Genomic DNA, 12,431 nt, shown 5'->3' with positions numbered 1-12,431 from the left:
GGGCTGAGAGAAGGAGCCGCCGCCGAGGAGCCACGGCACCACCAGCGTTTCCTCCCCCCTCCCCTCCCATGTCAACAAGCGGGGCGCCTGCGCAGGGTATTTGCTTCCCCAGTCGGGCCCGCGGTTTGGTCTTCTGTGGGGGCAGCTGCACCCCCCTGCCCCATGCTGGGTACACCCATGTCAGTTTCTATCATTTCTGAAATAAAGATTCACCACAATGGGATTATTCCTAATCCTGAAACTCTTGTTTAACGGATCCATGCCGATATGTTGCTAATGGGGGGGGGGGGACTGGCTGACTTCACCTCTGGAGAAGACAACTCTCAGTTTAAAGAAGAAAAGGCTATGTTGTCATCTTCTAAAGTTGAGGACTGCTCTGCAGTGTGTAATATGTAAATAAGTGGAACATGTAAATAAGTGGAACAGAGGAAAGGGAGAAAGGTTGTTCGGTTTGCAAAACCAAACTATCAAAGATCAACACCACCTTTAGAATTTTCATAACATTTCATGTCATTTCAAGTTCCAACTAGGGTTGCCCTTTGAACCCTGGTCTGCTCCTGTGTTTCTAAGAGCTATTTTGTTTGCAAAAATACACAGCTGAAGATTTTCATGGCATGGTATGTTCATGTCTGCTGCCTCAAGTGCCAGGAGGACAAACTACATGTGTGGGGGGGGGCAGTTGAGAGACCAGTGTTCTACAATGTGTTCATGGCTAAGAGAAATAACTTTGCAGTGTAGCCAAGAAGGTAAAAACAAATCTGAGTTTGGAGTGCAGAGCTTGGAGTGCAGTGACTGAGGAAGGAGCAGAAGGTGAGCTGAGCTTGGGAGACACTCTGGCTGCTGCCTCTTGGATTTGGGTGACTGTCCAGGCTTGTGTGGGTGTTTGTTTCTGGCTGTGACCTTGTTTGTTTCTGGCTGTGACCTTTCACCTAGAAGTGTGAGTCAGGAAGTTCAGGTGATTAGCTGTGGGCGGAGCTAGTCAGAGCTTGGAGTGCAGTGACTGAGGAAGGAGCAGAAGGTGAGCTGAGCTTGGGAGACACTCTGTAGGTTTTGTGGTTTTGTCTTTTGGGGCTGTGTGTGAGTAAGTTTGTGTGCTTATTTGTTTTCTTACTTGTTTGTGTGCTTGTGCTGGTTTTCTAGGGCTGCTGCCTCTTGGATTTGGGTGACTGTCCAGGCTTGTGTGGGTGTTTGTTTCTGGCTGTGACCTTGTTTGTTTCTGGCTGTGACCTTTCACCTAGAAGTGTGAGTCAGGAAGTTCAGGTGATTAGCTGTGGGCGGAGCTAGTCAGAGCTTGGAGTGCAGTGACTGAGGAAGGAGCAGAAGGTGAGCTGAGCTTGGGAGACACTCTGTAGGTTTTGTGGTTTTGTCTTTTGGGGCTGTGTGTGAGTAAGTTTGTGTGCTTATTTGTTTTCTTACTTGTTTGTGTGCTTGTGCTGGTTTTCTAGGGCTGCTGCCTCTTGGATTTGGGTGACTGTCCAGGCTTGTGTGGGTGTTTGTTTCTGGCTGTGACCTTGTTTGTTTCTGGCTGTGACCTTTCACCTAGAAGTGTGAGTCAGGAAGTTCAGGTGATTAGCTGTGGGCGGAGCTAGTCAGAGCTTGGAGTGCAGTGACTGAGGAAGGAGCAGAAGGGCTGCTGCCTCTTGGATTTGGGTGACTGTCCAGGCTTGTGTGGGTGTTTGTTTCTGGCTGTGACCTTGTTTGTTTCTGGCTGTGACCTTTCACCTAGAAGTGTGAGTCAGGAAGTTCAGGTGATTAGCTGTGGGCGGAGCTAGTCAGAGCTTGGAGTGCAGTGACTGAGGAAGGAGCAGAAGGTGAGCTGAGCTTGGGAGACACTCTGTAGGTTTTGTGGTTTTGTCTTTTGGGGCTGTGTGTGAGTAAGTTTGTGTGCTTATTTGTTTTCTTACTTGTTTGTGTGCTTGTGCTGGTTTTCTAGGGCTGCTGCCTCTTGGATTTGGGTGACTGTCCAGGCTTGTGTGGGTGTTTGTTTCTGGCTGTGACCTTGTTTGTTTCTGGCTGTGACCTTTCACCTAGAAGTGTGAGTCAGGAAGTTCAGGTGATTAGCTGTGGGCGGAGCTAGTCAGAGCTTGGAGTGCAGCGGCGCGCGCCTATCGGCGCGCGCAGTTTTACCCATCTTTTTGACCTAGGGCAGCAAGTCTCATACGTTTGTTAGGGGGGACCTAGGCCTCTTCCTCTTTCCCCCTTGACCTCAAGGTTTTCAAGATGGAGGTGGAGGGAACAACCATTGTCACCTGCAATTCCTGTGCAATGTTTGTTTTCTTGCCAAAGGATGTGGGTAGCTACACTTGCAACAATTGCAAGTTGGTTGCCCTACTAGAAAACAAGGTTGCCCTTCTGGAAGAGAAGGTGCAGCAGCTTCAGGGGCGTGTATCTACGCTCCAGAGAATTAAAGAGCTGGAGCTTTTCTTGGATGCAGCAGAGCACACTGTCTGCACCAAGGAGGAGACAGGGGATCTCCCTGAGGAGGAGGTCAGTTCCCCAACACAGCAGCCAGATGTATGGAGGAACGTGACTCATAGAAGTAGAAGGCCCAGGGATCGCTCTGAGTGCTTAGAATTAAACAACCGTTTTGAAGTGCTCATGGAAGACGAGGAACAGACTCCACCTGAGGATCTCTCCCTCATCACAGTTGATGAGGAATATGAAGACGAGCAACCAAGTCAGTCCTCTGGAAATATGCAGGTAACCTTGGAAGGGACAGCACATAGAAGAATCCCAACCAAGCCTCTGAAGAGGCGTGTAGTGGTGATTGGGGATTCCCTACTGAGGGGTACAGAAGCAGTGATCTGTGGGCCTGACAAGATGTCTCGAGAGGTGTGCTGTCTACCTGGGGCCAAGATCAAAGATGTAACAGAACGGCTGCAAGGAATAATAAAACCCACCGACAAATACCCCTTCCTTTTGGTGCATGTGGGAACCAATGACACTGCAAGCCATAGCTTACAGAAGATCAAAAATGATTATGAGGCTCTGGGCAGGAAGTTGAAGCAATTAGATGCACAAATTGTCATCTCTTCTGTCCTCCCAGTTGAACGACATGGCCCAGGGAGAGAGGGGAAAATAGGGGAAGTGAACAACTGGCTTCGCAAATGGTGCAAACAGGAACGGTTTGGATTCCTAGATCACGGTCTGCAGTTTCTTGATGATGGACTTCTGGCAAGTGATGGACTGCACCTCACAAAAGTTGGGAGGAATGTTTTTGCCACAAAACTCAAAAACCTCATCAGGAGGGCTTTAAACTGACTTATGTGGGGGAGGGAGACAGTGGTCCTGAAGGTAGGAGTCTATCAAATGCTGAAGATGATCATCCAAATGTCAAGGACCAAATGGAGCAAGCAGCATGCAGACCTAGTGGTGGGACGAAAATATCCTTAAATAAGAGACATGGGGGAATGATCAACGGTCTTCAATGTCTGTATACTAATGCACAGAGCATGGGAAATAAACAAGATGAACTTGAGCTCTTGGTACAGCAAACTAAATATGACATAATAGGCATCACTGAAACCTGGTGGGATGAGTCTCATGACTGGAATGTAGTAATAGAGGGATACAATCTATTTAAGAGAAATAGACCAAACAGGAAAGGAGGAGGAGTAGCTTTATATGTTAGGGATATGTATACCTGTGAAGAGATCCAGGATTTAAAACTTCAAAGCCAAATTGAGAGTATCTGGGTCAAAATTAAGGGAGAGAAAAACAACAGTGATCTCATTGTGGGAGTTTACTATAGATCCCCAAGCCAAACTGAGGACACAGATGATGCCTTCCTGGAACAGATGGCCAAGCATTCCAAAGGAAGTGAGATAGTAGTAATGGGGGATTTCAACTATCCTGATATTTGTTGGATGTCAAACTCAGCCAAGAGCATAAGGTCGAACAGATTCCTCACTGGCCTTGCAGACAACTTCATTGTCCAGAAAGTGGGAGAAGCAACAAGAGGATCAGCCATTTTAGATCTGGTCCTAACCAATAGTGATGACTTGGTTAGTGGGGTAGAAGTGGCAGGATCATTAGGTGGGAGTGACCATGCTCTTCTGGAGTTTATTATCCAGCGGAAAGGAGCAACCAAGCATACTAAGGTCCAAATTCTAGACTTTAAGAAAGCCGACTTCAGAAAACTTAGGGAAACGCTGGGTGAAATCCCATGGACAGTAATACTAAAAGGGAAGGGAGTTCATGATGGTTGGGAGTTTGTTAAAAGGGAGATATTAAAAGCACAACTTCAGGCAATACCAATGAGACGGAAACATGGAAGGTGCCTAAAGAAGCCAGGCTGGCTATCTAAAGAACTTTTGACTGAGTTAAGATTTAAAAGGGATATGTACAAAAAATGGAAAAGGGGGGAAATCTCCAGAGAGGAATTCAAACATATAGCCAGCACGTGTAGAGACAAAGTCAGAAAAGCTAAAGCACAGAATGAACTCAGGCTCGCCAGAGAGGTTAAAAGCAACAAAAAGGGCTTTTATGGGTATGTCCGTAGCAAAAGGAAAAACAAGGAAACAGTGGGGTCACTCAGAGGAGAAGATGGTGAAATGCAAACAGGGGACAGAGAAAGGGCAGAACTCCTCAATGCCTTCTTTGCCTCAGTCTTCTCCAAGAAAGAAAACAACGCCCGACCTGAAGAATATGGAGCAGATGATTCAGCAGGGGAAACACAGCCCAGAATAAGTAAGGAGGTAGTACAAGAATACTTGGCTAGTTTAGATGTATTCAAGTCTCCAGGGCCAGATGAACTACATCCAAGAGTATTAAAAGAACTGGCAGAGGTGATTTCAGAACCACTGGCAATAATCTTTGAAAATTCCTGGAGAACAGGCGAAGTTCCAGCAGACTGGAGGAGGGCAAATGTTGTCCCTATTTTCAAAAAGGGGAAAAGAGAGGACCCAAACAATTACCGCCCAGTCAGCCTGACATCAATACCAGGAAAGATTCTAGAGCAGATCATTAAGCAAACAGTCTGTGAGCACCTAGAAAGAAACTCTGTGATCACTAAAAGTCAGCATGGGTTCCTGAAAAATAAGTCATGTCAGACTAATCTGATCTCATTTTTTGACAGAATTACAAGCCTGGTAGATGAAGGGAACGCTGTGGATGTAGCCTATCTTGATTTCAGCAAGGCCTTTGACAAGGTGCCCCATGATATTCTTGTAAAGAAGCTGGTAAAATGTGGGCTAGACAATGCTACCATTCAGTGGATTTGTAGCTGGATTACTGACCGAACCCAAAGGGTGCTCATCAATGGCTCCTCCTCATCCTGGAGAGTAGTGACTAGTGGGGTGCCACAGGGTTCTGTCTTGGGCCCAGTCTTGTTCAACATCTTTATCAATGACTTGGATGATGGGCTTGAGGGAATCCTGAGCAAGTTGCAGATGACACCAAGTTGGGAGGGGTGGCTAACACCCCAGAGGACAGGATCACACTTCAGAATGACCTTAACAGATTAGACAACTGGGCCAAAGCAAACAAGATGAATTTTAACAAGGAGAAATGTAAAGTGCTACACTTGGGCAAAAAAAATGAAAGGCACAGATACAGGATGGGAGACACCTGGCTTGAGAGCAGTACATGTGAAAAGGATCTAGGAGTTTTGGTTGACCACAAACTTGACATGAGTCAGCAGTGTGATGCAGCAGCTAAAAAAGCCAATGCAATTCTGGGCTGCATCAATAGGAGTATAGCATCTAGATCAAGGGAAGTAATAGTACCACTGTATTCTGCTCTGGTCAGACCTCACCTGGAGTATTGTGTCCAGTTCTGGGCACCACAGTTCAAGAAGGATACTGATAAGCTGGAACGTGTCCAGAAGAGGGCAACCAAAATGGTCAAAGGCCTGGAAACGATGCCTTATGAGGAACGGCTTAGGGAGCTGGGTATGTTTAGCCTGGAGAAGAGAAGGTTAAGGGGTGATATGATAACCATGTTCAAATATATAAAAGGATGTCATATAAAGGAGGGAGAAAGGTTGTTTTCTGCTGCTCCAGAGAAGCGGACACGGAGCAACGGATTCAAACTACAAGAAAGAAAATTCCACCTAAACATTAGGAAGAACTTCCTGACAGTAAGAGCTGTTCGGCAGTGGAATTTGCTGCCAAGGAGTGTGGTGGAGTCTCCTTCTTTGGAGGTCTTTAAGCAGAGGCTTGACAGCCATCTGTCAGGAATGCTTTGATGGTGTTTCCTGCTTGGCAGGGGGTTGGACTGGATGGCCCTTGTGGTCTCTTCCAACTCTATGATTCTATGATTCTATGATTCTATGAGTTTTGCAGCTAGATGGAAGAAACAGAGAATGGGTGCTCTGTGGGGCTAATTTTTGCTTGCAGGGGGAAACTGATGTTGCCGCACAGATGAGTGTAGGTTGTCTAGATGTCTGCCTGCCTGCTTCTCCATATTGAAAATGTATATTTGTCAATAAACAAGTAGCACAAAGTCTTCAGTGCTTTCTAACCCAAGCTGCAGCTAAATGTTGACAAGCCACCCCTGGACCTTTTCACCACCCGGGGAAGTGGGGAACATGCAGCACTATTCTTCAGTTTCCAACGTCCCCTTCCAAGTTTTCATCTTGTTCTTTGCCTCAAACCAGATGTGCATCTATTTCTCAACCTAAGATCCTGCTGAAAAACAAGGTGGGAAATCTCAACGGAAATCCTCTTACATAAGGCTCTTTTATACAAAGACTTAGCATTTTCGGTTTCTCTGCAGCATCAGAAAAAAACCGAGGGCCCAATTTTGAAACAGTCCAGCTCTTTCAGGCTCCTACACAGTCAGTGGAGCAGAACTCTTCTCTCAATACAGCCTCCAACAAACACAGAAGAACTTGAATACAAAATAAATAAAATAACTGTACTACACCCAGGAGGATATTCTGGTACTGTTTTGTTGGGAAGCACAATTTTTCTTTATCTAATTTAATTTAACCATGAAGTTGTATAACTTTATCCAGTGCTTTTTGCTTAAAGATCAAGAATTTTGTAAGCTGTAATGGCAAAACTGGACACGAGTTTGCCTCCTCATCCTCATAATAGCTGGTGAAACAAAATGCACAGCATCACCCTGCCAGCTGCTACCAATGGGTTGAAAAGCAAGAGTAGGGGGAAGGCAACAGAAAACATTAAACGTGGAAATCTAAGCCACATGCAAAGCTACCAAAGACTATGCTATGAGCCGACTCCTTCCAGATAGAACTAGAGGTGATGCTTCCACCAAGGAAAAAAAAGCTTCTCTTTCCACTTTCCTGTGATGCCACCACAGTTTCTTTGCTCCCAGCCCCACCACCAGCAGCCAATAAAGGTGAACGGCACTAGAGAATGACATATCAGCAAGAGCAAGTCTGCCTAACCTCCATGGAAGGGGCAGGGCAAACTTAATATTGGTACAGGCCAACCCAATCTCCACAGCTGAGAGATTCCAGGGGTTCCCGGTGTGCTTACTCAGGGTTTGTGTTTCCTTTGGAAATGAGGCACAGTGGAGACTGGGGTGTCTTTATGATAAATGGTTTATTCACATACATACAACTGGAGCCTATGATGGAGGAGTTCAAAGCATTTCACTCGCAGAGGGTCATGCTTCTTCCATTTCACTCACCTCAGGTTCAAACTGTCAGTTGGCATTGTGCTCTGACCCACCCCTTCAGCTTGCCGCATTTAACAGATTGACACCCTTTTCCCTCAATCACACTGCAGCCAAAAGAAAATCTAAAACTTCCTCCTAAAAAAAACTCTGGCATTGTCTTCTAACTAACCCCCTCAGAACTCAAGGTGGGGCTCCCTCCTCCCCAATTTGCTGGCTGGCAGAGAGTCTCCACTTCCCTGATGGGCCATAGGTCTGTCTTTGTTCCCTGCAAATGGCCCATCTTCTGTTAATGAAAAAACGGGTTTGCTTTGTATTTTGGAATCTGGCAGCCCATCTTAATACTCCAAGCATTGATTAAACTCCAACACCCACCGTACTAGACCCAGCACCAATTAGACCCAACAATTTAGGGTCTAGGCATCCACAGACTCATAACAGCATGAAGATGACACTTTCAGAGGAAATATCACTGTGCAGAACAAGTATTATCATTCAGGAGTTTCATTCTGCACAATGTAGGAATTAGATCCTTCCCTTTGACTATTAGGAAGACCTTTCTCTTCCAACAAGCCTTTTAATTTTTTTAAATTGCTATTTTTCCCAGTTGGCATCTGTATTGGAATTGGTTTTTTTATATGTCTTACCACTTTGGGAGGAAGGGTGCTATGGGTTTGCCGGGGCAAGGATCCCCTAAAATTCCAGGGTGCCAGCTTCTCCCCATAACTTCTGAAATTAGTAAATGTGGGGTTTGAAGTAGCAACAGAGCCATAGAGATGAATTGAGGGGTCTCAAAGGTGTGGGTTGCAGATAACTCTAGGGTGCTCTCTCACTTCATCTTGGGCCCCAACCGAGTCAGATACAGCAGTACCCTGCTCTCTCTTTCCTGCTTTTGGCATCGCTGGTGCATTGTGTCAAACTCTTCCTATGCACAGAGAAGCAACGCCAGGCAAATAAAGAGCAGCGGATGAAAGGCTTCCTTTCGCAAAGCAAGAATGGGTTCTGGGATGCACTTTATCTTTTTGTTCCATGCCCCCTTCCATGTACTTTCTGTAGAGGTAAATGAGTGATGCAGCCAGAAAGTGGAGGCAAGGAGTGCTCTTTGCTACCTTCTAGCTGCCATGCAAAATGGTCAGAATGCTGGCCAGAATCATAGCCCCATGTACCCTGCCCTGAGCCCCCTGGGGGAAGTGGAAAAATCTTAATGTAGCAAATCTTAATACAGCAAAAGAAAAAAAATTGGGAATTTAGTGTAGAATTAGGTCCTACACGAAGCAATCCCTAGACAATACAAGTGCAGAATTAGGTGCTACACAAAGCAATCCTTAGACAATACAAAAAGTCTAAGACTCACAGCCACAAAAGACCCATCCTTGCATGATTTCCCAGGCACTCTAAGTAAAAAACTGGTTAGGTGCTTCACCCCCTACCCCCCCCCCCATCATCACCCTCTACCCTGGTCCCCAATATGTTTAAATAATTTTACCCTACCTGGTACACAGCTCTGGAGATGCACCATGGTTTAAGCATTAGTCGCACAACCTGCAAGTTTCTGAATCGATAAGTCCCCAGAACCCGCGACGTCAGGTTCCACACTAGGCTGTCCCAACTGTACAGCAGATCTTCAAATCTCAAAAGCACAGCAGCCATGCCAGCTAGCAAAACAGAAGGTATGGCGCTGGTAGTCCCTGGTGGTTTGCTGATTTTTCAGACTACTAAAGAATGGCACAGTTAAAAAGTCACAGTGATTTTCCATGAAAGGAAGGGGGAAAGAAAAAGAAAAACACCAAAGCCAAAACAAACCATTTTGCTACCGTAGGAGTTCCCCTTTGCAGGGAATAGTTTCTCCCAACGTCTCTGTATATCTTCTAAAATAAAATACTGTTGCACTGGGGAACAATGTAAAAAAATCCCCTTTTTGTTCTTTTTTCCTTTTTTGCTACAAAGGAAGTTGCATACTTTTAAAAAAGTTGGTCTCCTGGTGTAGCTATCTATCTTTATAATCTTACTTTTCTCTGCTTAGCTCCTCGCAGAGGAACCGAGAAACAAACTTAAATCTAGAATCATCACTTAGCTTTCAAAGTGCCGGGATTACGTCCAGAGAGGATGGAAAACAAACCCCTTTTCTCTCTCTATCCCCTTCTTTGCCAACATTCTCAAGGCATTCCATCTTTCTTTTTAACTCTTTAAGGTGCAAAGTAAAGCCAATGAAGAACTGCTTTGCAACACGCATCTTTCTGATGTTTAAAAAAATAAAACTGTGGAAGCTTTACCGTACATCAAACTGTTACTACAGTTCAGCATATTGCAACTACTGCAGCTTCAGGGTAGGATCATAAACCACTTATTGAATAAAATGAAAGTTTAACCTACTTAATTTCTGATAGTCTTGTGTTGCTGAAAATTGGGATGATTCAGCAGAATGAAGGAGGGTGAACGAGGAAAGGGTAGGTCCTCTGTATGGAGAAGACGGAGAAATGCTATTGGGTGACAGAGAGAAAGCAAAACTACTTGACAGCAACTTTGCCTCTGATTTCAACCAAAAGGAAAGCAATTCCCAACCTGGTGATTGATAACAGAATAAATGATGTAAGGAGGGAGCTGCTGCCCAAAATAGGAAAAGAGGTAGTAAGGGAACACCTAGCTACTTTAAATGAATTCAAATTTCATCCATCTTCAAAAAGGTGAAAAGGGAAGATCCAGGTAATTACCGACCAGTGAGTTTGACACTGATACCAGGAGAAGTCCTAGAACAGATAATTCAACAGTAAGACCCAACAAGGGTTTCTGAAAAATAAGTCATGCCAAATGAATCTCCTTTCTATTTTGGGACGGAGTTACAAGCTTAGTGGATCAGGGAATGCTGTGGACATAGTGTATCTCGATTTCAGTAAGGCTTTTGAAAAAGTCCCCCATGATATTGCAAGGAAGCTGGTAAAATGTGGGTTGAATGAGTTAACGGTTAGGTGGAATTGTTGGTTGACTGACCAAACCCAATGATTACTCATTAATGGTTCCTCGTCATCCTGGGACAAAGTGACAAGTGGGGTGCCTCAGGTTTCTGTCCTGGGCCCTTTGTTCTTCAACGTCTTTATGAATGACTCGGATGAAGGAATTGAGGGGGATGCTCATCAAATCTGCTGATGACACCGAACTGGGAGGAGTAGCTAATGCCGCAGAAAAAAGAATTGGGATTCAAGATGATCTTAACAGATAGGAGAGCTGGGCTCAAGCTAACAAAATAAATTTCAGTAGGGGCAAATGTCAGGTTATGTACTTAGCCAGGAAGAACCAGATGCACAAATATAAGATGGGAAACACCAGGCTTACTAACAGTACATGTGAAAAGGATCTTGGAGTCTTGGTGGACCACAAGCTGAACATGAGTCAACAGGGTGATGCAGCAGGCAAAAAAGCTAATGCTATTATAGGTTGCATCAACAGAAGTCTAGTGTACAGATCAAGGGAAGTCATAGTACCACTCTATTCTGCCTTAGTTAGACCACACCTGGAATACTTTGTCCAATTCTTGGCACCACAATTTAAGAAAGATGTTGACAAGGTGGACGAGTGCAGAGGAGGGCAACCAAGATCATCAAGGGTCTGGAAACCAAGCCTGATTAGCAGTGATGTAGCTAAGGTGTGCGCAAGGTGGCATGTAAGCCCAGGCGCCCTGAGAGCCCAGTGCACCATTCACTAAACAGTGTGGGGCTGGGCTAGCAGCACGCCTGATCCGCTGTGCCCCCCCCCAGCTGCCCTCTGGTAGCCGTGGTGCTGGGCTCGCAGGGTACCCGGGAAGGATGCAGCGGCTCAGAGGCCCTGCAGGCCCAGCGCTGCTTGAAAAAGCAGTGGGGGACTGGTGTCCACCCACCACCCACCCCCTCAGCCCCCCTCCAGCTGGAAGGTGCCCGGGAGGGACACCTCAGATTGTCAAGCGAATAAGTGACCTGCTACATTCTATTTGCACCAGTCTCATATTTTAACAGCCACAAAATACAGGTAATGTCCATTTTTGGTTACATTAATAAATATCATAGATTCACATTAAGGTGTAACACAACAACTACACTTTCTGTGTGTGTTTGGCTAAGTCATGGGGGGCAGAAAAGTGAAAGAAAGGTTAACAATGAAACAATGAATGCAAATGGTGGTTAACAGCTAACACCATCACCTCAACAATGAGACAGAAGTTAAAGTGAATTCAGCAGCACCCAGCATTAGTAGATAGCTAAGACTGAACATTGATGGGGGTGGGAGCTGACTAAATCAGAGCAGAAGAAATGTCACCATATTCGGAACATTCTGGGGAAGCCTACAGAAAGTCATTGCAAGCAACACCAATTCACAAAGGGAGTGGACAAGTGAAGCATGAGCCAGTGTGAAGCTGGATTAGATGGTGAATTTCCACACCCCTCCCCCAGCTGGGGGTCAGATCTTCTTGTGTCTAGTTTCTTCTTAGGAATGGTCTCAGAGATCTCAATTTGGTTCCTTGCTATGGAAGGTGCTAAAACACCTTAGTTTCCACTGCTAACCAGCAAGACTATAATTGAAATGCTTTCCATAGAGCTACTGCCCCTTCTGTCTCCCTCCACACCCCCACCACATACAGTCCAAGATAAAAGAGAAGGATTTACAGGACAGATGGCAAAGATTCCCCCCACCAATTCCCTGCACTTTTATTTTTAGACATTAAATACTGCTCCCTGCAAACATATTGTACCCAATAAAGAACACGGTTTCTCTCAATCCCGCCCCCACAAACTCCATCAATTGTTTTCCCTCTCCTCTAAAAATTACGGTAAGTAAAAAAGTTGCTCCTAAAGGAACCTTCCCCAGTGTGTCATCAC

The 12,431-nt window shown here is 45.4% G+C and overlaps 1 protein-coding gene across 7 annotated transcripts in view; it reads right to left on the bottom strand.

The window, feature by feature from the left end:
* The window catches only part of FRMD4A (FERM domain containing 4A), a 413,482-nt gene that overhangs the window by 236,432 nt on the left and 164,619 nt on the right, over positions 1–12,431 (bottom strand). Inside the window, exon 1 of one of the 7 annotated variants that reach the window (XM_035127377.2) lies at positions 9,076–11,339. The exons of 5 other annotated variants lie outside the window; for them this stretch is intronic. In XM_035127377.2, coding sequence (XP_034983268.1) covers positions 9,076–9,234 — 159 coding nt within the window. In that variant the 5' untranslated portion in view covers positions 9,235–11,339. Of the gene's footprint in view, positions 1–9,075; positions 11,340–12,431 lie in introns of those variants that run through there. One more of the 7 variants, XM_035127375.2, reaches the window with a different exon arrangement.

The sequence above is a fragment of the Zootoca vivipara genome, chromosome 10 (assembly GCF_963506605.1).
Source record: "Zootoca vivipara chromosome 10, rZooViv1.1, whole genome shotgun sequence".
Classification (NCBI taxonomy): domain Eukaryota; kingdom Metazoa; phylum Chordata; class Lepidosauria; order Squamata; family Lacertidae; genus Zootoca; species Zootoca vivipara.
Note: the sequence above shows the minus strand (reverse complement) of the source record. Positions and strands in the feature narration are given on the sequence as shown.